Source organism: Podarcis liolepis (assembly GCF_965112155.1).
Source record: "Podarcis liolepis genome assembly, chromosome: 7".
NCBI classification, from domain to species: Eukaryota; Metazoa; Chordata; class Lepidosauria; order Squamata; family Lacertidae; genus Podarcis; species Podarcis liolepis.
Genome location: NC_139561.1, coordinates 59,493,815 through 59,517,277, shown reverse-complemented (window position 1 = coordinate 59,517,277; position 23,463 = coordinate 59,493,815). Strand labels below are relative to the sequence as shown.

Below are 23,463 nucleotides of genomic sequence, written 5' to 3'. Positions count from 1 at the left end.
TGTAAATGGTGCCACGGGCCCCCTGTGTGGGTTACGTGGACCCTCTGGGGTCCACGGACCAACAGTTGGTAACCACTGCACTAGACTTTCCATGCCCGCTGCCCAGGCTTGCGCCCCAGGAGGGTCACTTCCGTGCTGCCTACGCAGCGGTTTGACCTCACCCCCGGAGGAGTGCTCCATGGTCTCTCGGGACAGACGGGATGCCAACAAATATGTTGAGATCGGGTGAGGAGCGATGAGAGTTTTCAAATGGAAATGATATATATATACATACATACATACATATATACGTATCTATTAGATTATATTTTAAATGCGTTATTGTGAAATCCCGGTAAGTGTAAGAGCTGCGGGTGATTGCAGAATGCTAACTTCGATGGGGCTACGGAATTTCCTTCGTTAGCTCCAGGGAGGGGAAAGGGGAGGACCTTTCTCCTGGCTCCGCCTCGATGCTGCAGAAAGAAGGGAGGAAAACGCTGAACGTGCTGCGCGCGAGCATTTTTGGCCCTCGGCCGTTGCCGTACCCACAGAGGCCGACCAAACTCAGAAGAAGCATACAGATTAAAAAGAGAGTGAGAGAAGACGCTCCCCACTCCAGCCCTCACTTCCGGGTTCCTTTTGACAGCCGCCCGTGTGAGGAGCATAATGCAAAAACAACGGCATCGCCAAAAGGCTTTTCTACTTCGATGTGTAACCCTAGGGAAGCCACTCTACCCAGAGCTCTCTATCGTGGAAGCCGGAAGTGTTTCTATGGTAACACTGAAGTTGTGATAGCCCGATTGAGAGAAAGTGGGGGATCCCCCGGAAGTAGTGGCGGTTGCTGCGTCAAAAGGGCGGGGCTTCTGCTGGGTGTCAAAGGTCAGTAAATATTGGTGACGTCAGACGGCCAAGATGGCGGAAGGGTGAGCGTAACTGGTATCGCTGGGAGTGGTGCCTTTGCGACTGGGGTGGGGGAGACCTGGGGGCGAATGAGGAGGAGGGGCGGGAGGTTGTGCCAGAGCTCCGCCTCGGGACCCCTGGACTGATTAGGCAGGAAAGAGTACCGCTGGTAATGCATAGAGTGCGTTCCTTTGGCCCTGAGTTAGTGTTGTTAGCCCCGCCCCCTCCCTCTTGAGCCTGGGCACTCTTGTTTTGTAGAGGCAGCCCTGGCGGTGGTCGCGAAGCCTGAAGATGAGGTGTGGGTTTTTCAGGGGAACAGGTTGCGGAGGAGAAAGGTAGGATTGTACTGTATAGTATGGGGGGGGGTTGACCAGTTTAGGATTGCTTGGGGGTAGGGCAACGTTGGCTGTTTTGGGAAGAGATCTAGGAATTCGGGGCTAATAGTGCGGTGAGGCCTCAGAATTGTCAAAGTGGGCGTATCTGGGGACAACTGGAAAAGAGGGTCCTGAAAAACATCCTCTTTGTTACAGCACCTCAAATGATGTGTTTGGATGTGTGGGACTTGGGTTCAGACTCTCTGGCAGCCTTGGGTAAGCCACTGTGTTGCAGTCTGGCCCGTTTTGTAGGTCTGTTGCTAATATATGAGATTATTCATCACTGACTCGCTTTACCTTTCTTGCCATGTGCATCTGTTGAGCTGCCTTGTAAGGTAGTACCTTAGTGTGACAGATGGTGGGGACATGGAGATTGAAGTGCAGTTGATTGCTATGCAGGGGGTTTAATGGTTTGAGGAAGGCTTTGAATCAAAGGTTGCTTGGCCAAGCCCTGCTCTTAGACCACTTGTATAGTCATTTATATACAGAACTCTAAAGTAGCACTAGAATATGTTCGTGGTTATAGTGTGTTCCATGATGATGTATTAATTGTGGCAAACTAAAAAGGCTGTGTGTGGGAGGAGGGAACCAGTAAATCCACATTCTTTCACTACTCCCCAAACTAAATTATATGATTTAAACAGGTGGCACAGGAACCTCTAATTCACTTGTATGTCTTTGAGGCTGTGTGCTGTAAAAGCCTGAGTGATTATTTTGTTCATACCCTTTTTCATAGATTTCTAGTAAATATTGTAGGAGGCTTGAGTTTGTATTACATTTTTTGCATCGTTCACATCATGTTGTAGGAGTTCAATAATATTCCCTTAAACTTAAATAAGTATTTAAATACCTGCTAAGTTGTTAAAGTGCTTTCTATCTTGGTTGTAATTGGTTATTTTGGGAGGTAATATTGAGAAAGGGCAAAAGAGAGAGAAGGAAGGAGGTAATGTGTAACAATTCATGAGAAAAATGGGAGCCTTGGTTTGCAGTAGTGCTTAAAGTGTAGCACAAGTTTTGAAATCTTTGGAACTTGTGCCTAAGAATTTAAATTATTATTATATTTGTGGCAGGAGGAGGCCAAGCCAAGGACACAAGTGTAGTACTGTACTGATTTTAAGCTGTTTCTGCATTGGCTCTTGAAAGGGAAGGTCCTGAATTGGGGTTGGAAAAATATTCTGTTAACATTTCATAGAAACAAAGGCTGCCATTGTAGGATTTGCTGCAGTAGCTGACTGTTCTGCATTCTTTGTCTTGTGTTTATTATGTAAAATTCCCAATTTCAGCTTCATATGTTTGTCCTGTAATAGGGAAGATGGAGGCTGGTGGAGGAGCTGGCTACAGCAAAGCCTTCAGTCAGTCAAAGATAAGGTAGGTGGGTCTGCTTTTTATCCACTGGTAAACTAGAGAAAGAGGATGTCAAAAAGACACAGCTCAAACTCTGATATTTGGCCATGCTGCCTGAGGCTGGTGGGAGTCCATCATGGTCTGGGGGCATCAAGTTGGCTACTTCTGAATTAATGACTGATGACTCCCTTTGTAAGAAAAACCTCTTTGCTTATTATAGTACTTAGTATTAGGTGCCAAGGAAAGGCCATTATCTTTGTGCCCCTGCTTATGAGCCTTTCTCAGGCACCTGCTTGCTAGCTGTTGGAAATGAAATACTGAACTAGTCCTGCCTTCTCCAACCTGGTATTATCCAGCTGTTTTGGACTACAGCTCAGTCCCACACAGCATGGCTGTAGGATCTTGAGGCTGATGGGAGTTGTTGTTAAAAGCAGCTGGAGGACCCCAGGTTGGGAAAGGCTGAACTAGATGGACCTACCTTGGCCTGATCTGCCAGGGTAATACTTTGGTTCATTGGAGTAGCATTCACATCTCACAGTCAAGTTTCATGTATCTGTTATTGGAATTAAAAATGCTTGTTTTGGGATCAGTTGTGAACATGCTCCTGAAGCCACATGAGGTGATTGGAACAAGAGCTGTCAGGTGCTTATTGTTTTGGAAGTATGAATTCTGTTTTCTCCTCCTGATGGCCACACTCTTAGATTGATAAACACTTGGTGTTCTTTGATTGTTAACCCCCAACCCATGCTAACTACCACACTCATTGGAAATTCAGCCACAGTGTACCCAACAATAAGTATATTCTCCTCTCACTCTGTTGCAGTCCACAGAGGCCTTGGAGTTCATGAAACGTGACCTGACCGAGTTCACGCAAGTGGTCCAGCATGACACAGCCTGCACCATTGCTGCCACTGCCAGTGTGGTCAAGGAGAAGCTGGCTGTGAGTGGGCATTGAAAACAGAAATGGAGGGAGAGGCAGAGGCAGGAATGCATGTCATTGGGAAGGGCTGGCGGGTTTTCATTTGTGTTTGCCATTTCCCTCTCCCGACAACCTTTTTCATTATTCTCTTTGTTGATTTGGTGTATCAAGCCCATAGCAATGCTAGGCTTTGTGGGATACTGCCCACTCTGGTTCCTCTGCCTTAGATTAGTTTTCATTGTGAATTTCTTTGTTTTTGTGAAGACGGAAAGTTCCTCCGGTGCGACAGAGAAAGTGAGAAAAGGGCTCTCCAACTTCCTGGGTGTTATCTCCGAAACATTTGCACCTTCACCAGATATGACCATTGACTGTGACGTCATAACCCTGATGGCGACCCCTTCTGGAACAACAGAGTTATACGACAGTGCCAAGGTGCCTCTAGCCTCTACCCCCAAAAGGTGGCCTCTGTCCGCGCCATTAATGTCTTGTGCTCATATGCTTCTCCCTGTCTGTCCTCTTCCAGGCTCGGCTGTACAGCCTTCAGTCTGACCCAGCCACCTATTGCAATGAACCTGATGGTAAGTTGGGGGCTGATTTGGACTGAAAAACCGCACAGTCAGGGAAGTGTTTGGGTGAACTATCTACCTGGAGGGTGACTGAAGTCCACAACATGCTGTTTGCTTTCATAAAGCAAAACCTGATGGGATGGCCCAGATTTTGAAATGCAGGCCTTACTAAAAGAAAGAGTAACTTCTAGGTTTGGGGGCTGCAGTAGAAAGGTCTGAAGGAGGTAGGGTGACAGGTTGGGGATTGGTGCATGATGCAGTGGAAGCGTTATGCTTCAACATGGGAGGCTATTCTCAGAATTCCTGCTCAGCCACGGGTGACCTCTGGCAAGTGGGACTTTTTGCAAAGAATGAGGAAGGGTTGCAAGGCACCTGCTTCTCATGAAAAGCCAAGTTGCACCTTCCCCTCCCCTCTCCTGCTGCTTTCCCCCACCCTCTGCCACTCCCCTATCCTCACAGTCTTCTGTGCCAGACTGGCAAGGGTGAAGCTACCCTGTTACCTTCTTGGCCTGGAGAGGATAGTTTTGCACTAGGATAGTTTTGCACTCCACTTTCCAGCCATTAGTGGCTGCACACACATGCTGGTCTTTTAAGGTCAGAAGAGTCAGTTCTGGCAGGCTGAGATCCTGCCTGCAATATAGGTACAGTGGTGCCCCGCAAGACGAATGCCTCACAAGACAAAAAACCCGCTAGATGAAAGGGTTTTCCATTTTTCGATGCGCTTCGCAAGACGAATTTCCCTATGGGCTTGCTTCGCAAGACGAAAACGTCTTTTGAGTCTTGCAATTTTTTTCGCTCCCCCCCCTTTTCTAAGCCGCTAAGCCGCTAATAGCCTTTTAGCCGCTAAGCCGCTAAGCCTTTAATAGCCGCTAAACCGCTAATAGCGCTAATCCGCTAATAGGGCTGCTTCGCAAGACGAAAAAACCGCCAGACGAAGAGACTCGCGTAACGGATTATTTTCGTCTTGCGAGGCACCACTGTATGTGGGCAGAAACCATGGAAACTTGAGCCTAAGAACAGTGTAAGGCAGGGGTGTAGAAGCTTTTTAGGCTAGCCAGCCTATATCCTTATCACCCCAGCCCTGGAGGGCCATCTTGAACCCCCTAGCTGGACAAGATTGGCCCACAGTCCAGAGGTTTTACATCCATGGCATAGCCTGAACTCTGCCGTCTGCAGAGTGCCTTAAGAAAGGGCAGGAACTGTAAACAAATGTGTGGGAAGTCTTCTGGTGGATGCCTGCCTGCCAAACCTGCTTTGGGGATGCCAGCTTGGAGCGTTAAACCTACATACAGGTGGAGGGTGGGGAGGCATTTTGTGAAATTAGTTGAATCTATGTATTGTTGTTGTTTCATTTGTTCCTTGTCTTAGCCAAAAAATCTCAAGATGATTAATAATAAAGGATACAATACAAATTCCAAAATTATATAGGAGATTCAAAGCACTGAAAGTGATCATACTTAATAATTTAAGATATAGAGGATTTAAATAATCTTGGAAGAATATAGTTATGTTATTTCTACCATATGTTTATGTTTTATACCTATGCTATCTTTTTTCTATTAGTTTATGTATGACTGTAACCTAGTATGTGTTGAAGATGAGATATAGCAGAAAAGCATGCATATGTGTGTGTGTGTGTGTGTGTGTAATATACAGTGGTGCCCCGCAAGACGAATGCCTCGCAAGACGGAAAACCCGCTAGACGAAAGGGTTTTCCGTTTTTGAGCTGCTTCACAAGACGAATTTCCCTGTGGGCTTGCTTCGCAAGACGAAAATGTCTTGCGAGTGTTCCGATTTTTTCCCGCTCCCCCCCCCCTTTTTCTAAGCCGCTAATAGCCTTTTAGCCGCTAAGCCTTTAATAGCCGCTAATCTGCTAAACCGCTAATAGCGCTAATCCGCTAAGCCGCTAATAGGGTTGCTTCGCAAGACGAAAAAACCGCTAGACGAAGAGACTCGCGGAACGGATTATTTTCGTCTTGCGAGGCACCACTGTATATGTGTGTATATATATATATATATATATATATATATATATGTGTGTGTGTGTGTGTGTGTATATGTATATGTATATGTATATGTATATGTATATGTATATGTATATGTATATGTATATGTATATGTATATGTATATAAAAATAAAATGGCCAGAGCAGCAAGAAAAGGAGAGGGGGGAAATAATCATTATATATTTAGGGAAAGAGGCAAGTCTTTAACTGGTGCCAATATGATGTTGATGTAGGTGCCAGGCAAGTTTCTTTGGGAAGAGAATTCTGCTGAAGAGGCCCCTTTGTGCCTACCATTTCTTTGTTTTTCTTGTATCATTTACACACACGCATACACACACACACACACACACACGCACACACACAGCCGAATACTTTCTTGGTGATGCAATGTCATTGTACTGGAGTAATTTCCCTGTGGGGGGTATTAATTTTATTTTAAAAAGAATGACAAAGCAAAGACATGATAATGGTTAGGAAAATCACCCCTCTTCTTTCTATAACGCTATAATTTGGGATGACCCAATTTGATTTAGTGGTAGGTTCAGGAAAGGTAAAAGGAATCAGCAGTTTTACACAAGGCATAATTAACACTTGAGATTTATTGTCGTTAAACATGGGGTACCTATATTGTAAAGGGCTTTAAAGAAACGGATTGAACAAATTCATGGTTGCATGATCTCTCAACAGCATTGAGGCCAAATGAACATAGTTAAAGGAACTTTTTGTGTGCAGAGGCACTGCTTATATTATGGGGATGGGGCCAAAAGGGGGCTGCCCCTTTTACTTTTTGTCATGGCACCCTTGGGTACTGTCTTCAGAAAGCATATTCCACCAAAGCCAGGAAGGTGTGGATGTGTCAATGTCCAGATCTTGAGAATTTCAATGTGTCTAATCTTCCAACCCCCACCCACCATTTGAGCTCTCTGTAATATATCTCTGTCTATAAGCCTCTCTCAAATAGCAGACTTACTGAAATCAAGGCTTCTCATCCACGGCTATAGTTCCACAGTTAAGCAGGCTGTGCTTTATCTCTTAAAGTCCATGTCACTTTGTTTACACTGCCAAAGTAGCTTTATCTCACAAGCAGCAGTGTGGTAGGAATCCCGTTGTCATAATCACACACAGCACAGCATACATTACAGGAAAAACAAGTTAATGTAATTTTCACCACTGCCTCCTTGAGCGACTGCAGACTGTCATGGTGTAGTGCTGGTTTTGGTTTGTTGTCCAACAAACTTTGGCCATTTAAGAACATAAGAGCCTGCTGGATCAGGCCAGTTGCCCATCTGATGCGGCATCTTGTTCTCACAGTGACAAAACAGATGGCTGTAGGAAGCACACAAGCAAGACAGACTTGAGTGCAACAGCATTCTCCCCTCCAGTGTTTTTCAATAACTGGTATTCAAAAGTATACTGCCTCCAGCAGTGGAGTAGAACATGGCCATCTTGGTTAGTAGCTGTTGTGGGCTTTATCCATGAATTTGTGTGATCCTCTTTTAAAGCCATCCAAGAGCCATCACTGCCTCTTGGGGGAGCGAATTTTATATATGCTTTTTGGAAAAGTACTTTTGTTTGTCCTGAATCTTCTAACATTCAGCTTCATCGAAGGTCCCTGAGTTCTAGCATTATGAGAGAGGGACAAAGACCTTTCTCTGTCCACTTTCTGCGCACCATGCATAATTTTGTTATTTATTTATTAGGTTTGTGTACAGCCCTTCCTCTGAAGGTCACAGGGCAGTTCATAACACGATACAAAGTGAAAACGCAAAATACATAATACAACCAACAAACACATTTAAAAAGTCATAGAATGATAATCAGCCAAATACCTGGTTGAAGAGAAGTGTTTTTACCTGGCACCTAAAGATAATGTAATGAAGGTGCCAGGCAAGCCTCCTTGGAGATGGCATTCCAGAAACAGGGAGCCATGACAGGCCCATGCTCGTGTTGCCACCTTCCAGATTTCTTTAACAATACTTTCCACCAGTCTTCCTGGGAAAGATGTTAAGCTAACCAGACTGCAATTTTCCAGGATCCCCCTTGGATCCCTTTTCAAAAATTGGTGTTACCTTGGTCACTTTCCAGTCCTCAGGTATGGAAGCTGATTGTACCACTTCCGCTGTGATATGGTGGTGTTTCTTCCATCCTCTACAGGACCCTCTCAGCTCTTTGAGGCCTGGCTATTGCACTTCAACCTAGAGGAGAAGAAAGGGGAGATCTCGGAGTTGCTGGTGAACAGCCCTTCCATCCGCGCGCTCTACTCCAAGATGGTAAGGTGGTGCAGTGTGGCTTAGTCCCTTGATCTTCTGGGTCTTGTTTTCAAACAGTTGCTCTAGAAGTTAGCTGCTCACATTTATCTGTGGGGTGGTGCTGTTCTCTATTCTGAAGGAAGAGGCAGGGCTCCAGAACATGTCCATTGCAATTCCTGTGTAATGCTTTTGAATGCAGAAAATTTGGTTCCTAACAGAATATTCTAGGGAGCAGCAGTGTCTTAAAATCTAGGGGTTTCTTTTCTTTTTTTTTAAAATAGTATTTATTAAGATTTCAGAAACAAAAAATTACATAAACAAGGAAAAATATAAAAGAAAAAGAAGAAAAAACATACAAAATACAAAGTATTTTTTTTTTTTTAGAAAAAACACTTAAAAACAAATTTATCCTTCTATATCTTACATTTCATTTCCTTACTTCCCTGACCTCCTCTCACCTCCCTTTTTTGTATTCCGGTTCAATTGGTTAATTCAGCAATTCCTTTCCCTCTTTGTTTTTGTCTTAGTCCTTTAACTTAATATATTATAACTTTAAATTCTCACCTATTAACCATCCATTTTTTCATACACCTTTATAACATTACTGCTAGAACCACTTAATTTCATTCTGACATCAATCTAACATTCATTAATTTTACAATATTTCTGTAAATAGTCTTTAAATTTCTTCCAATCTTCTTCCACCGACTCTTCAACCTGGTCTCGGATTCTGCCAGTCATTTCCGCCAATTCCATGTAGCCCATCATCTTCATCTGCCATTCTAAAATCTAGGGGTTTCTTCTCTTACCTCTTACAGACGTAATCTCTCTACCAATAATTCCCTACACACATATGAATAAAAATTTATGGAAGAAAAAAAATAATAATTCCCTACACACATTCAGCCATGCAGTCTGTCTTATTAGAGTCCCCCCAGTGTGGAGGAGTCTCTGTATATGCATGCAGGGCCTGTCTCACACTTGGTGTTGATGGGGCTATGGAGTGCAACCCCACAACTGCCTTGCTCTCCTGGGTGAACCTATGAGGGGGTTGTGTGTACTCCCCTAATGTGATTCTGGTTTAAGACAATTGTATCCACTGCATCCCTGTTCATTCTTCTGTTTCCTTCTATTGACATCAGGTGCCAGTGGCTGTGTCCCATTCTGAATTCTGGCAACGCTACTTCTACAAAGTCCATCAGCTGGAGCAGGTGAGTTTGTAGAGGTTATCTCTGGGAGCGACTGAGAGTCAGTTTTTCTCTATTGCAGGATGCAGTAAGGGGCAACACAAGGGTGTCTGAAGGAGGGTGCAACAGTGTCTTTCCAGGACAGTCTTCTAAGTCACATTTCCAGAGAGAGGCTCTAAGTTCAGGGAAAGATGCTTATAGGTCTTTCTCATGTGCACCTGTGGGCACATAGAGTGGCTCCTACCTCATCCCTTAATGCAGCTTGCTTGCCAAGCCCTTCCTGTCTTTTTTCCTGAATCAGACAGTGTGTCACTTAGCATTCAGTTGCACTGTGGAACAGCAGAACCCTTGGAAATGTCCTAGGCTTGTAGAATTCTTTGAGATTCTGGCCTACTCAGTTTGGGGGGTGGGAAGTGGTAAGAGAGTGCCGCTGCTTCAGACTACAGGAATCATGCCCTTATGAAGAGACTGGAGCAGTTGGAAGAATCAAGCATGCAAGTGGTAAGGCGGCATATGTGGTCACATTTCAAATGACTTGGAAAGTGCAAGATGCAAAGTGCAGCTTGAACTAAGGAGAAGTGGAAGGAGTGGTTGTTTTGTATGGTGAGGGATTGTTTGTTAGCAGGAAACTCTTTGCTTGTGCCAAGACATTTTAAAGTCAAGCCTTTGTTAGCCCAAGTCTTGTCAGCCTGCCAGAATCATGAGCAATGAACACCAACTGGTAAACCTGCAGATGAGGGTTTACACTCAGGCCTATGGGGTTCCTGTTGATCTGTTCTGATGCTCAGGTGAGGACTTTCCATAGTACCTTCCAGGGGATTGAGGGTTTGCCTTGAGGCCTGACCCCAGAAGCTTCTGTCCTACTCTTGGGCATGTCCCTTTGGTTTAGCTCTATAAGTATTTCCTCTCTTCCCCTTGCTTGCCACCTTCCTTCCCATGTGCAGCTGTCAGAAATCTTTTCTCACCCAGGAGTATGAGCTCTTGAACTCTGCCTGCAGGGGTAGCCTTGTGCCCTCTCCCTGGTCAGCAGGTGAGCAACTTCTGACAGCCATCTGAATTCCTTTCTGTCCCAGGAGGAGGTCCGGAGAGAGGTTTTGAAGCAGCGGGCAGAACAAAGTGTTCATTCAGAGGAGCCAGGCTGGGAAGAGGAAGAAGGTTAGTGAACAGAAATTGCTTCCCAGCTGGGCAAGATGCCTGGAGGGGTCTTCTGACCCTTTTGTTTATAGTTTCCTGCACTTTATGCACAATTTATTTATTGAAATGATGCCTACTGCATCTTTCCACTAATACCTTTTGGGGCAACTTCCATGCCAAATTAAAACCATGCAAGGATAAAATACAAAATAAAACTCAGATCAACATCAGAAGAGCATCTGCCTTGAGAACAAATACAATGACTAAACCATTCATGCTTTTTATCTCCAGAAATTGGGACAATAGAGAAGAATTCACTTGGTGCCTAAAAGAATAATAAAGGGGAAGGGCCTTCCATCATTTTGGTGCAATGCTAGAAAAGGTCTTGTCTTTGGTAGCTACCTGTCTAACCCCTGAAGGTGTAGTTAATTGAAGCAAGGCCTCAGCTGATGAATTCAGGACATAAGCAGATCTATTTGACAGGTGACAGTTCTTCAGGTAACCAGTTCCCAGGTCATTCAGGCCTCCACATAGTTGAGAACCAGCATTTTGAAATCTTCTTGGAGACAGATTTGGAGTTGGTGTGTTTTCATTGGGCCGAAAGTTGCAATATTGGCTGCCTCCTTAGCAGCTGGGCTTGTTTTAGCTATTTAAACATGGTGAGGGCCACTATTTGCTCCTTTCCTGATGGAGTCTGCAAACATGTTCTAGCCCCCTAAAGTTTTGCTCTGGGTTGCAGTGCAAGCGTGGGTTTTTCTAGGCAAGTTGCCCATCCTCCTCTGTTTCTGTTTGGGGATTCCCAGGTTAGTCTGCCTTGATGGTTAATGTAGCCCTATTGGTGTACAGAGTAACATAAGCCACACATATATAAAGACGGGGCCCTCACCTGAAGTTTCACTAATGAATCCAGATGAAGTTTTTGCTTGTCTTATTGCACAAAAAAATCTTAGTTGCTGTTTTGCTTAGCAGTGTTACAATTTTTGGACATTTTTAAAGTTTGGGAGAAAAAATTGCAGGCATCCTGGCAGGGGGAAATTAAATGGCTTATTGCATTGTAGTGCCCCCATTGCTAAGAAATAACACGCCAGGAAGTACAAAAGAGAAGGGCAGGGGAGAGAAACCTTCTCTTTGGAGGGAAACTCCTGGCATTATTAGTATTCAGAAGGCTGTAAGGAAAACTTCCTGATCAGTCTTTCTCTTACCAAGTCAGAGGGAAAAGCAAGAATTTTCCCCTGCTTGTTTCCCCCGTCTCATTTTCCCCTACTTATGAATGTCATCAGTGACACATTTTCTCACCTGTTTTGCCTCACTCTCTCACCTCTTCTACCGCAGAGGAATTCCTTGGGTCATCCTCCTCCCAGTCTAACGACTGCTCGCAATCTCCCCAAGAGGTGAAGCCAGCTTCCCCCACCTCTGCAGCAGTGCTCACTCCGACCCTAGAGGCATCGGTGGAAAGCTGGGCTATGCTGAGCACTGCCCCGGCAGAGGTGACTCCATCTGAAAGCAGCGAAAGCATCTCTTTGGTGACTCAGGTTGCAAACCCTGCTGCTGCTGCTGCTGCTGCTGCTGCTGCTTCACCTGCTGCTGCTGCTTCACCTGCTGTGCCCTTACAGACTGGAGCCCAGCTCTCTGGGGCAGGGGACATCTCTCAGAGGCTGCAGGAAGCTACCGCAGAGGAGCAGACCTCACTCGCAAAGCCAGCGGAGCCTGCACATCCTTCCCCAGCTGCTCCAGAGGCAAAGCCTTACCCAGAGCAACCCAAGGAGCAAGTAGAGGCCAAGCCAGTGAGCAGGACAGAGACTCTGCGAGAGGATGGGCCGATGGATCTGCGACTCTTTGAACTCAACTCCGACAGTGGGAAATCCACTCCCTCCAACAATGGGAAGAAAGGTGGGTAGCCTGGACAGTGCTCAGTGAGCCAAACCTCAGCCCTCTGTAAATGTGCATTAGCATGTGGAAAGTTACCTATTTGCAAGCCCCTCTTGATCCTTGACAGCTGTGGAACAGCACCCATTTCCATGTTGGTGTGGTCTGGCTACAAAGGTGTGGATGCCGCACAGCCTTGAGTGCATTGGTTGTTGTTTAGTGATTTACTTCCTGCTGTGGCATTTGTGGTACATCAAAAGCCTTGAGCATGGGATGCCTCTGTTTTCATTTCAGGCTCCAGCACAGATATTAGTGAGGATTGGGAAAAGGACTTTGACCTGGACATGACTGAAGAAGAGGTGCAGTTGGCCCTCTCCAAGGTGGACATCTCTGGGGAGGTGAGTCCTTGCAGGCAGCCAGGTCCAGAAGACCACCCCTGGGGTTCTTGGGATGGTGGCAGAACATATTACAAAGGCCTTTTGAAAAAAGGCTGCTGTTTGGTCACTGGCTTACTCCCGGGAAAGGGTTGTAGGGTTGCAGGCTTAAGAGGGCTTTCAGAAGAGACAATGAGGACCTTATTTTTCTTTATTTTGTTGCTCACACCTTTGTGACACTAACATGTACATGACTTGTGTTGGACACAGGCATGTCCTTGTGCTTCAGAAAAATGCCACGCCTGCTCTTTTGTAGAAGAGGAGCAGCCAGGCACTGAGAAGGAGGAAGAGGACTATATTAATGCTTTAGTTCTCTCTCTGGCAAGACGGCTGACTGGGATCCAATCACTTGTATCTTCAAGGCCACATCTATTTTAGCTGAAATTGGGGAAACCACTTGAAGTATCCGTTGGGTTGAGTTATTTCAATTGTATTTGTTTGATTTCCTCATTGCCAACAGCTGAAAGTCTGTAAAATTTTGATAATAAACCTGATTTGCAATGGGGGTTGAATAATTTTGATTGCAACTGTATATATGGCCTCTGGTCTCAGGTTTTAATAATGTTTCAGCAGCACATAGACTGGATTGCTTGGTTGGTTCTTTGCAAGGCAAAGGATCAATCAACTTAAAATGCTTTAATTTGCTGGCAGCTCTTGGTGTAATCCTGTGCACAATCATTGTGTGACCTCGGTCAGTGCTTGCTCTTTGTCTCTTTGTAACATCCTACCTTAAAACACCTTTCTTCTTGCGCTCCCTCCCTCTCCTACTGCAGATGGAAGATGAAGAATGGGAAGACTGGGAATAACATGGGGCCGTCACTTCTGTGGTGCATCTTGGTATCTTCCCCCACCCCCTTCCCCCCTCCGCACCATCCAATGTGAATTAAACCACAGAGCAACCGGTTCCTTTTTCCTGTGTAAATGTGTTCCGGGCTGGCTGCATCTCATCTCTGCTGAAATCCTGTTGGGGACCTTGGACCATAACCCACACTTGGATCCTGGTGGTGGCTGGTATCATGTGGGGCTGCCGAAGAGCCTCGGCAGAGGGAGTGGGGCACAGGGATAGGTGCATCTTCCCAGTAGGTCCTCTGGACTATTGCTTCTCTCAGAGCTGTCTCAGTGTGGATTTATTTTCCTTTGGGGAGGGCACGGTTTGAGGTGGGTGTCAGTTGATGGTGGTTTGGGGTGGGTGTGAGGTGAGTCTGACTGGGCTCTAGAAGATAATTAGGATTATTATGCCTGTTCTTCACTAGGCCGGCCACTTCCTAGCTGTGCCTCCTTCTGTGTGAGTGTTTTCATGAAACCCAATAAGCTTTTAGAGAAGGAGAATTCAACCCCTCTAGCATGGTGTCTGATTGCTCCTACCCATTTCCCTTAGCATCTTGCACTGCCTGATAGGAAGCCAGGACATTGAAAAGCTGGGAGAGTCCTCTCATCCCTACCTATCCCTCCTGAACTGCTCCTTCTCTGCTTTTCTGGGACTTGAAGCACTTTTAAAAAAATAAAAATGAAATCTTAAGCCGAATCCTTGCTTAGCAGCACGTGACACTAGCGGGAGCATCTGCTGCACAAGCTCCCCTGAATTGAACGCAAGTGGAAGGAGATGTTCCTGCTGGGTTGTGCTGCTGAGACCTTCTTTGAAAAGGGCTGGGTGTGAGTTTCTCTGGAGCTGCTGAATGGTGCAAGTGCAGCTCCTCTGCTGGTGGCCTTGCTATTAGGCATCCCTGAGAAGCACTGACGGTCAGTGTTGAAGGACCAGCATTTGCCAAAGCCTCATGCCCCTCTTTCCCGCCCCCACTTGGGCTGATGCATTTGTCAATCTCTGTCTATGGCAGCCTTCGCCAACCTAGTGAAGGCTAGTATGTAGCAAGCCTCTGGAAAAACCCCATCCCCGGGGAGAGGTCTCTCCTGCTCCCCAACCTTGCCAAGAGCTACAACTGCCTACAAGGCTGTGTTCCTTCCTTGCATCCCTCTGACCTTCTCTAGGCATATCTGTTTCCTTTTGGTGCGATCCCCCCTTTTCCTGATATGCTCCTTGCCACAACATAGTTGAGTCGAAAGCGTATGTAACTACTTGAGCATCTCTGACCTCAGAACTGATTAGCTCTGTTCATGCTTTTCTAAAATGGGTCCAAAATGGAAATGGGCTTCCTCTCCATTAGGAAGTTCTCGTGCACAAACTCCGTTGAAACAAATGGGAGTTGTGCAGAGGTTCAGCATCTCTCTGATGCATACAGCTGTGACAGGAAATGTGCTTATGTTCCTCCCCAGTGATGCAATATACCTGGGGGGAGGTTCTTAGGCTGGTTTCATACCAGAGCCCCTGTGGTTGAGCCTTCAGAAGCATCTGATATTTGTCAGAGCCATCCAAAGGCGACTCCCTTCCAGCCTTCTCACAGTGCTGCTGCTCATTCATTCATCTTCTCAACAGTGCTTGGCTTCTTAAGAGTACCAGACAGGAATAAGAAAGTTCCTGCTACTTATTTCTCTTTCCTGCTCCTATTGGAAGCCAAACACTGTCAAAAGGAAAGTAAGCAACTGAGCACGCAGCAGTGCTGTGCGAGAGCTGGAAGGAGGCTCTCCATGGGTCGCTTAGTAGCTGTCAGAATTTATAGCTGCTACAGTCACCTCTCCTAGAGGCTTCTGATGGTGTGGAGACATGTTTGCAGGCTCCTGTATGAGCCAGCCCATGTAAATGAACCCCCATTTGGGGGAAACTAGCAACAGAGTCAGCCCTAAAAGCAGATTAAGGAGAGTGAAGCACCCAAGTTTCTTGGTTGCTTTGTTCACAGTATTTCTTGTTGTGTTTGTCCTCGGTCCACATGAGCTGTTGCTTCTGCAATGGGGATCAGTGGTAGAGCACATACATTCATGCTGCATCCCTGTCTCAGTCCCTGCCATCTCCCTTTGGAAAGATCATGTAGCAGCAGGAGGTGGGTTTGACCTTCTGCCTGAGTTGCTGGTATAAGGCCACTTCTGTTTCTGTGATCTAAAACAGGATAGATTTTTGGGGGGCAGGGTAGCATGTGCCCCACTGCCCTTCTCCAGCGTAGTGCAAAAATGAATGTTCCCTGTATTTGCAGGTACGAGCTCCACCACAGTCTTGAGCGGGCTGCTTTTGGATGTGTCTTAATCATCCATATGAGGGCTAAGCCACGGGACAAGAAGATAGTTTAGAAAATGAACTATGTTCTATATCCCCTTGAAGACTGGATCACATTGAGTTTAGCAGAGCATAGGGGTGCCAGGAATCAGTGGTGTGACATCTGCCTAGAAGAGCCCAAATCCAAGTGTCTGAGAAGGATGGTGGTTGTCAAGGGACATCTGTGGCTCCTGGGTTAGCTTGCTTTTTTAGATGTGTCTGTGTGATGATGGGGCAAAGCATGGTAGTAGAGAGCCAGATTCTGTTTCAAGGAAGGGGACAAGGCTCATTCCCAACTGGGGTTGGGGAAAAGTACTGAGGCTCTGATTTCATCATAATTCTCCATAGTTCATTTTCTTCTCTCTTGGTTGTGCAATATTCTCTCATTTTTAAATTATACTGCAACTCCCTGGACTGTTTTCTAGCTGGGGTAAAGAAGTGACTCTAACAGCTGTTTAGTTTTGTAATGATGACTTTCTCCTGAACCTTTTACAGACTTGCCGTTAACAGCAATTAAAAGAGTTCTACAGAAATGGCCTGGTGATATTGGTTTCTTGATTCCCCCCCCCCCCAGCCAACCCTGTTGTGCAAGTAGGTGTAGCAGCCATAGTCTGGGAAGTGTGTGTTTTTTCAAATTCAGTTCAGATTCAAAGTCTTAGGAAGAACTTTCTGACGCTGATAACTGTTTGACAGTGGAATCAACAACTTCGGAAGGTGGTGGTTTTTCAACCGAGGTTGGCTGCCCACCTGCCAGAGATTTGTTAGCTTTGATTCCTGCATTGTAGGCTTGGACTAGATGACCCTTGGGGTCTCTTCCAACTCTATGATTCTCTTCCTTTCAGAGATGCCAAATAACACACTGCTGTCTTAGAGGGGATGTGCAACAAGACAGGCTGTATTGCCAGAATAGGGGTTACAACTAGCTGCTATACTCTTTGAAGATATGGTGGGATGGGAGGGTGAAGGATCTGTACCCTCTAGTCTGAAGGGCAAGGTGTTTAGGGGTGGCTGAAGAGGAGAGAGAATGTGGGAGTGGCAGTGGGATCCCTCCTTCCCCCCCGGCCCATCTCTAGGTCCACCATGACAAAAATAAAAACAGCTGCTTCCTTCAGATTCTGTTTGGAAAGTTCCTTCTTTGGGGCCTTCATGAAAAGGGAGAAAGAGCACTCTTGGGAGCAAGTAATCCACAGCCCCTGCTTGGCCTCTGGCTGCAAGCGCTCTAGTTGCCTTGTTTTGCTCTTTTCCCACTCGTAGCCAAAGAGATTGCAGAAGCTTGTTAGATATATCTATCACCTATGGAAGGATGGGCTGTCACTCAGCAGACCCTGTGCTCTACATGCCTGAGGCCTCCAGTTAAAATGCTCTTGAGGTACCAGCCTGGGGAAAACCTCCCTGTCAGTTAGAGCAGATCAGCCTTTGCCAACCTGCTGCCCTGCATTTGTTTAGTCTAAAACATTTTCACAGCACCAGGTTGGTGTAGGCTGGAGCTTTTTACCTCTTCTTTTAGGCTGGAGCTGAAAATGCTGAGCTAGATGGATTGATGGATCAGTACAAGACAGCTTCTTAGGGTTTTATATTTGACATGGGGGAATATTTTTTGCAAAGTAGCAAGTACTCCTGTGGGATGCCCACTGAAAACAGTGCCTTTAAGAGGCAGCTGGGGAGGAGCCAATCACCCTCCTTAAGAGTCATCACACATGCCCTTGGTCTGTATTGGAATGCTTCTTAGAGGCAGCTTTGGATGGCAGAGAGAGAGAGAGAGACAGACTGGCAAGGGAAGACACACCTCTCTGCTCTTGTTCATATATCTCTGGATGCCGGGGCCACTTCAAATTTGCCCAGTGAGAGGGGGAAGTGTGCAAAGAATTGGGCAAGGATAGACCAGAAACTGAGCATAACGTTAAAATATATGTGAGCATTTTGGAAACAGCCTGTCCCCTTTTATTTGGGGAGAGTTTTGACATGGTCCTTTTCTCAGGAGCTTGCTAACCACGGGTGCCAACTCACTTCTTCGATGGAAGGTCTCAGGATCATGTCCGGTTCCAACAGGCTTTTGAGGAGGTCCTGGCATTCCTCAGAAATCCCCAAGTGGCCAGGAATGGAGACCCCCTTCTGCTGGTGGCACAGCATCTTGGGGATATCCGTGTCGTCGAAGGGCAGGTTTGCACAGAGCATGACGTAGAGAACCACGCCCATGCTCCAAATGTCACCTTTCCGGCTGTCGTGGGGCACGCCTTGCAGCACCTCGGGGGCTGCGTAGGCTGTGCTGCCACAGAATGTCTGGCTCAGCTCCTTCCGGTTTTTGGGGAGCAGCTTGGCAAATCCGAAATCGGTCAGTTTCAGGTTGAAACCCTGCAGGAGCGCATTCTCGCACTTGAGGTCACGGTGCGCCACGCCACAGCTGTGGCAGTAGCGGATTGCCTCCACCAGCTGGCGGAAGAGCGATTTGGCCCGGCTCTCAGGCAAGGGCCCCCCTTGCAGGACACAGTCGAACACGTCTCCATCCTCTGCTAGTTCCATCACCAGGTAGATCTTCCCGTCCGTTGACTCCAGCATCTCGTACACTCGGATGATGTTCTTGTGGTCCAAGCGCTTGACGATCTGGAGCTCTCTGGGCAGGAATCTCTCGATAAACTCTGCAGAGGGAAATGAGAGAGTAAGCAAAGATGCATCAGGGGCTAACTAGCGACTAAGCTGGCTGGAGAAGAGCTTATTTACACATTCCTGGTAAAATTAAATTAGGAGTCCCTCCAGGGAAATTATGTGTTTCTGTTAATTACCATGATGGTACCGGGGAAGTTCTCAAACAAGACGTGATGACAATATACATAGTCCATCACCAATTATAGCTCACTGTCAAACAAAGACATAAAATAAACCATAATAAATAAACCACAAGTATGTGAATGTGTGGAAGGTAGCGACTGGAACTATTTACAGCATAGATGTAATGGTTAAAAAAAAGACAGTTACAGAACATGCCCTATTATACAAGGGAAAGTTGTTACATTTGATTCAGGACATTTGAATACTTTATAAGTCATATTAGTTCATAGGCTGAGGGGGAATCCTTGGCCATGTTCCTCCTTGCTTACAAATGAAATAAAGTCAGACCAAACAGGCATGAAATCCCTTTTTCTTTGGCCCTAAGGACTCTTAGCTTATTAGTTTTTCCAGCAGGCAATATCCAAACTTCAGTGTACCAAGTAGTAAGATTGGCCCCGTCCCAATGCAAATTTTTATCACCCTCGACAAATATAAATAAAAGGGCTAATTGAGAAGTTGGGAGAAAGTGGTAGTTTAAAATCTTACTAATTTCTCTGAATACCATTGCCCAAAATTATTGCACTCTTAATACAACCCCACCATAGGTGGAGATATGATTCAACTGAAGCATTTATATGCTGACTTTCAATATGCTAAAACAGTATACTAGAAATGAATGTTAAAAACAATCTAGTTTTAAAAAGCTTGAGAAAATAAATAGGGGTTTGCCTGGTGCCTAAAAGACCTCTAAGCAGGTACTGGGCAAGCTTCCCTGGGAAAAGAGGGGTTACAACCAAAAAGGTCCTCATCCTGATTGCCACTCAGCACCCCTCAGAAAAGGGAGTGAAGAAGACCTTCATAGATTTTGGGGCTTGGGATGGTCAATGTTGGAATGTTCCATCAGTTGCCCATATCATAAGCCATGGATTGAAAACGTAGCACCTAGAATTGCACTTGAAAACACACCAGGAGCTAGTGGAGACCATTATTGGTGAAATGTTTCCAATACCTGATCCTAGTGAGGAAGCTTGCATCTGTGTCTGGAATTAGCTGTCCTTCCCAAGCAATCTTCAAAGCTGGTCCCCACACAACCCATTGTACTAACTAGGAGAATGTCAGACCATGGATAACTATGGCCAGGCTCTATGTGCAAGAAAAAGCCACAGCTAGTGTACCAGTTTTAGCTGGTTGGATGCTGCTATGTGCCACTTGGCCCTCCAGCAAAAAGCTGGAGCTGTGATACACCCCCCTTCTCAACTGTCCACAACAGGCTGAATAGCAATGCCACCTCCATGGGCAAGGACTAACCTCAGACGTCTTCCCATGGGGAGCTTCCTTTGTTGGTTGCTGCATAATTAGCCCTGTTGTTTTGGTGGTTCCTTTTACCACTTGCATAAAAGCAATTTGGACAAAACTAGAGTAATGTTTAAAGGGGCCCCGTATTTCCAGACAAGATAGAGGAGTAGGCTGTCCCTGCTTGCTCTTAGGGATCTTTAGTTCACTGTCCTTGCCTCCTCTTCTCCCCACCCCACCCCAAATATTCTGGTGAAGCACCTGCAGAAAGGACAAATTCTGCAAAGTAGTAAGCAGTTTGCTACATGTTGTTGTAAAACAATCTAGTCAGCCACATCGGCAAAGGCAGCCCAGTCTCCGTTCAGAGGAATGGCAATGCTTTTGCAGAGTGTTTCAATGACAATTGCAGGCAATTGTGCCAGAGGATCCCAGCTCCCTGGAGGAAAATACAACCTACTGGGCCTATTTGTTCCTCAATTTAGGTGTGTGAACTGGCAGAACCTTATCTGTCTTGTGCTTAATGCTTTTTCCTGGCTCTTACCTTCTGGTCCTCCCATTTTGTCTATAATTTTCACGGCCACTTTTCGTTGGTGTTTTTTTGAAAAAGCTTCCTTGACCTTTGAATATGTCCCTTCTCCAATGGTTTTACCCATCTGGTAACCATGGGAGAGAAGAAACTCCTCCATTGTGTCTTGAACGTGCTCATCTGTCATTCTCAGGACATCATGTCATCACAAAGTATATACATCGCCGTCCTTCGCCTCCCAGACCAGGGTCTGCATTGGTTGCAGCCCAGGGTGCTAGATCATTTTTCCTGCCCAGACAAGGTCCTTTGATGAGGGGTGAAACTGAGGTTGGACATCCTGAAACTTTGAGCCCCCATTGTGATGCAACCTTGTGTTACCTGAGGACCCCGGGCTGGAGGTAGTAGTTTTGCACCAATGGGAGGAAAGCAGACATGCTTCCTTGGAGAGCCTGCATTGCCCAAGCCCTCAGCTTCCTCCAGTGCCCTCCAGGGGGGTGATGGGTTAACCTGCCAAGAGGCCTACAGCTTTGAGGCCTTGGGTAAGAGATGAATATAGTCCACACTGTAGTGTAGTGAACCTCTTTATTTGTCCAGGGTGAACATGGACAATTAAGTTAGTCTCCTTTTCCCCATCATGGAAGTCTGCTGGCTTGAGGCTACTTGGCAGGATTTGGGTCTAACTACGTCAGGCAACTCTTAAGAGTAAGTATTCTAATTCCCTCAACCATTTTCTTATTCAGTGAGATGATTTCCTTAAGATAAGAGTTTGTCGTTGGACACATCTGCAAACCAGATAATCTGTTGTGGGTGCCACACACAACGCAACTTGTTCATTCAAACCAAATTTCAAGTACGGAGAAGGGAACCTGTGGACACTGCGGGAGGGGGGCTTTGCATGTGCTTCTGTATCTGGGAACACCACATTGGGAGTTGCACCTGTGGCTGCTGGAATTGCTGGGGATCAGTCGGCGATCTACTTCGAATCACTCATCTATGATATATAATGGGACAGAGAGAGCCTGTGTGGTACAGTAGCCTCGTGGGTTGGGACGGCACGGGGAGAGATGCCCTAGAGGCATTTGCAGCCAGAAGCCAAGCAGGGGCTTTGCTCCAAATAACTTGCTCTCTCATTCATTAAGACCCCCAAGGAAGAACTATCCAAACAGAAACTGAAGGATGCAGCTGATTTTATTCCTGTCCTTGAAGACCTACAGCAGGCTGGTGGGCCTCCACTGCCATCCCCACTGCCTCTCCTATATTCCCTATATTCCCTCATTCCTCAATTCTGGCCAGATAGCATGCACTCCAACATTTCTCAGAAAATAGGGACATTCTTTTCTACACCAGTAGAATGTCCCTATTTTCTGAGGAATGTTGGAGGGTATGACAGCTCCTTCACCCTCCCACTCACTGTATTCTCCAAGAGGATAGTGGCTAGTGCTAGCCCCTATTTTGGCAATGTATCCAGTCTCATTGCCCATCCCCTCTAAGACAGCAGTGTTTCATCTGGAACCTCTGAAAGGAAGAGAACACACACACTTCCCAAACTTATGACTGCACACCTATTTGTGTGAACAACAGAGAGCGTCCAGAATTTGCAAAAAAACAGGGCACAATATTCTGTCAAAATGAACCCCAAAACTAATTTTAACCCCAGTAGGCCACCTAGCTGAGCATTATGCCTTCTGAAGGGCCAGCCAGGTTTATCAGAGAAATTTAACAGCAGGGTCTGATGGGTTTTTTTCCTCCTTGTTTTTCTCCATCATCTGTTAACCAGAGAACCCCTCACAATTACCATTTTTTTATAAGCTAAAGGTCCCAGCAGTTCAAGCAGATCTTTATAAGGAAGATGTTAAGTTTCTGAAAGAAAATACAACAGTAATTTTGTTCTTCTGTAATAATGGCTGCCTGATAGCACTTTGGGCTTTGATGTTGGTGCTTTTGGGCAAACTGAAGACCACCATCTTGTATGCTGGTAGCAAGACCTGGAACTATGCAGTTATGATGTTAAATGTATGAATAACTCAAGATCTGAAGGGTTGAGATGACATAACTTGGAGTTTGGAAACAAATATACCCATTGTAAGTGGTTTTTCAAATGAAATCTTCAAGGCCCATGTTGTACACTAGAAAGTTAGAAACCAAAATTAATCCCTCCCTTACCCATTAGGTAAAGACTGATGTTTCTCTTTCTAAACCAGGGATGGGGAACTTGTGGTCCAACAGACATTGGTAGATTCCAGCTCCCCTTCCTCCAGCTAGCATGGACAAAGGGAACTTTGTAACGCAAGGACATCTAGAGAGCCACAGGTTCCTCATCCCTGCTCTAAACAGACCCGTGATGGTGGAGTCCTAACTTCTGCTTGGCATCTTTAAGGCACTGTGGGCATTTTCATACAGCGCCACATGTTAAGGAAGACAAGAGAGACAGGTTTTCTAGCATCACCTTTATGCCTCAGGAGGACCTGAAAGCCACATCACTAGAGAGGCTGGAGGAGGAGGAGGGTTTGTCAAAGGGAAAATTGCTAGGAGCTGAGCAACTGCAAACCCTTGGAGGTATCATATAAACCTGTCAGCTGATATGAATAAAGAAGCTCTTACCTGGGGGTAATAGAAGACACTGGTGCTACAATAGGGGCAAAGCATATAGGGTTGGCTGGTTTGCGAATGTAAATGAGATTGTCCTCTCACAAACGTCCCAGATTTGGATGCCATTATGGATGGGTATTGTCAGAGAGCAAGAAGTGACTCTTGAGTTCCTTGTCCACAAGGCTAGGA

The 23,463-nt window shown here is 45.9% G+C and overlaps 2 protein-coding genes across 9 annotated transcripts in view; one reads left to right on the top strand and one right to left on the bottom strand.

The window, feature by feature from the left end:
• The window catches only part of BSDC1 (BSD domain containing 1), a 39,696-nt gene extending 23,063 nt beyond the window's left edge, over window positions 1-16,633 (top strand). Inside the window, exons 1-12 of one of the 8 annotated variants that reach the window (XM_083514064.1) lie at window positions 862-902; window positions 1,410-1,469; window positions 2,561-2,621; window positions 3,421-3,537; window positions 3,781-3,948; window positions 4,040-4,094; window positions 8,243-8,358; window positions 9,480-9,548; window positions 10,598-10,679; window positions 11,991-12,548; window positions 12,819-12,922; window positions 13,732-16,633. In XM_083514064.1, the coding sequence (XP_083370190.1) occupies window positions 892-902; window positions 1,410-1,469; window positions 2,561-2,621; window positions 3,421-3,537; window positions 3,781-3,948; window positions 4,040-4,094; window positions 8,243-8,358; window positions 9,480-9,548; window positions 10,598-10,679; window positions 11,991-12,548; window positions 12,819-12,922; window positions 13,732-13,764 (1,434 nt within the window). In that variant the 5' untranslated portion in view covers window positions 862-891 and the 3' untranslated portion in view covers window positions 13,765-16,633. Of the gene's footprint in view, window positions 1-559; window positions 903-937; window positions 1,215-1,409; window positions 1,470-2,536; window positions 2,622-3,420; window positions 3,538-3,780; window positions 3,949-4,039; window positions 4,095-8,242; window positions 8,359-9,479; window positions 9,549-10,597; window positions 10,680-11,990; window positions 12,549-12,818; window positions 12,923-13,731 lie in introns of those variants that run through there. The other 7 variants (XM_083514063.1, XM_083514069.1, XM_083514068.1 and 4 more) reach the window with 7 other exon arrangements.
• Window positions 16,634-18,008: 1,375 nt separating this feature from the next.
• TSSK3 (testis specific serine kinase 3) lies at window positions 18,009-21,032 on the bottom strand. Its single transcript, XM_083512495.1, has 2 exons — window positions 20,701-21,032; window positions 18,009-18,736 (listed from the first exon to the last, which is right to left on the bottom strand). The coding sequence occupies exons 1-2, from the start codon at window positions 20,870-20,872 to the stop codon at window positions 18,075-18,077; spliced, it is 834 nt and encodes a 277-aa protein (XP_083368621.1). The 5' UTR covers window positions 20,873-21,032; the 3' UTR covers window positions 18,009-18,074.
• Between the last annotated feature and the right edge of the window lie 2,431 nt (window positions 21,033-23,463).

Bases quoted from the DNA above. Each gene is read 5' to 3' on its own strand.
- TSSK3 (XM_083512495.1), bottom strand. From the start codon at position 20,872: ATGACAGATGAGCACGTTCAAGACACAATGGAGGAGTTTCTTCTCTCC. The intron at 18,737-20,700 runs GTAAGAGCCAGG...TTCCCTCTGCAG, and splicing joins CAAAATGGGAGGACCAGAAG to AGTTTATCGAGAGATTCCTG.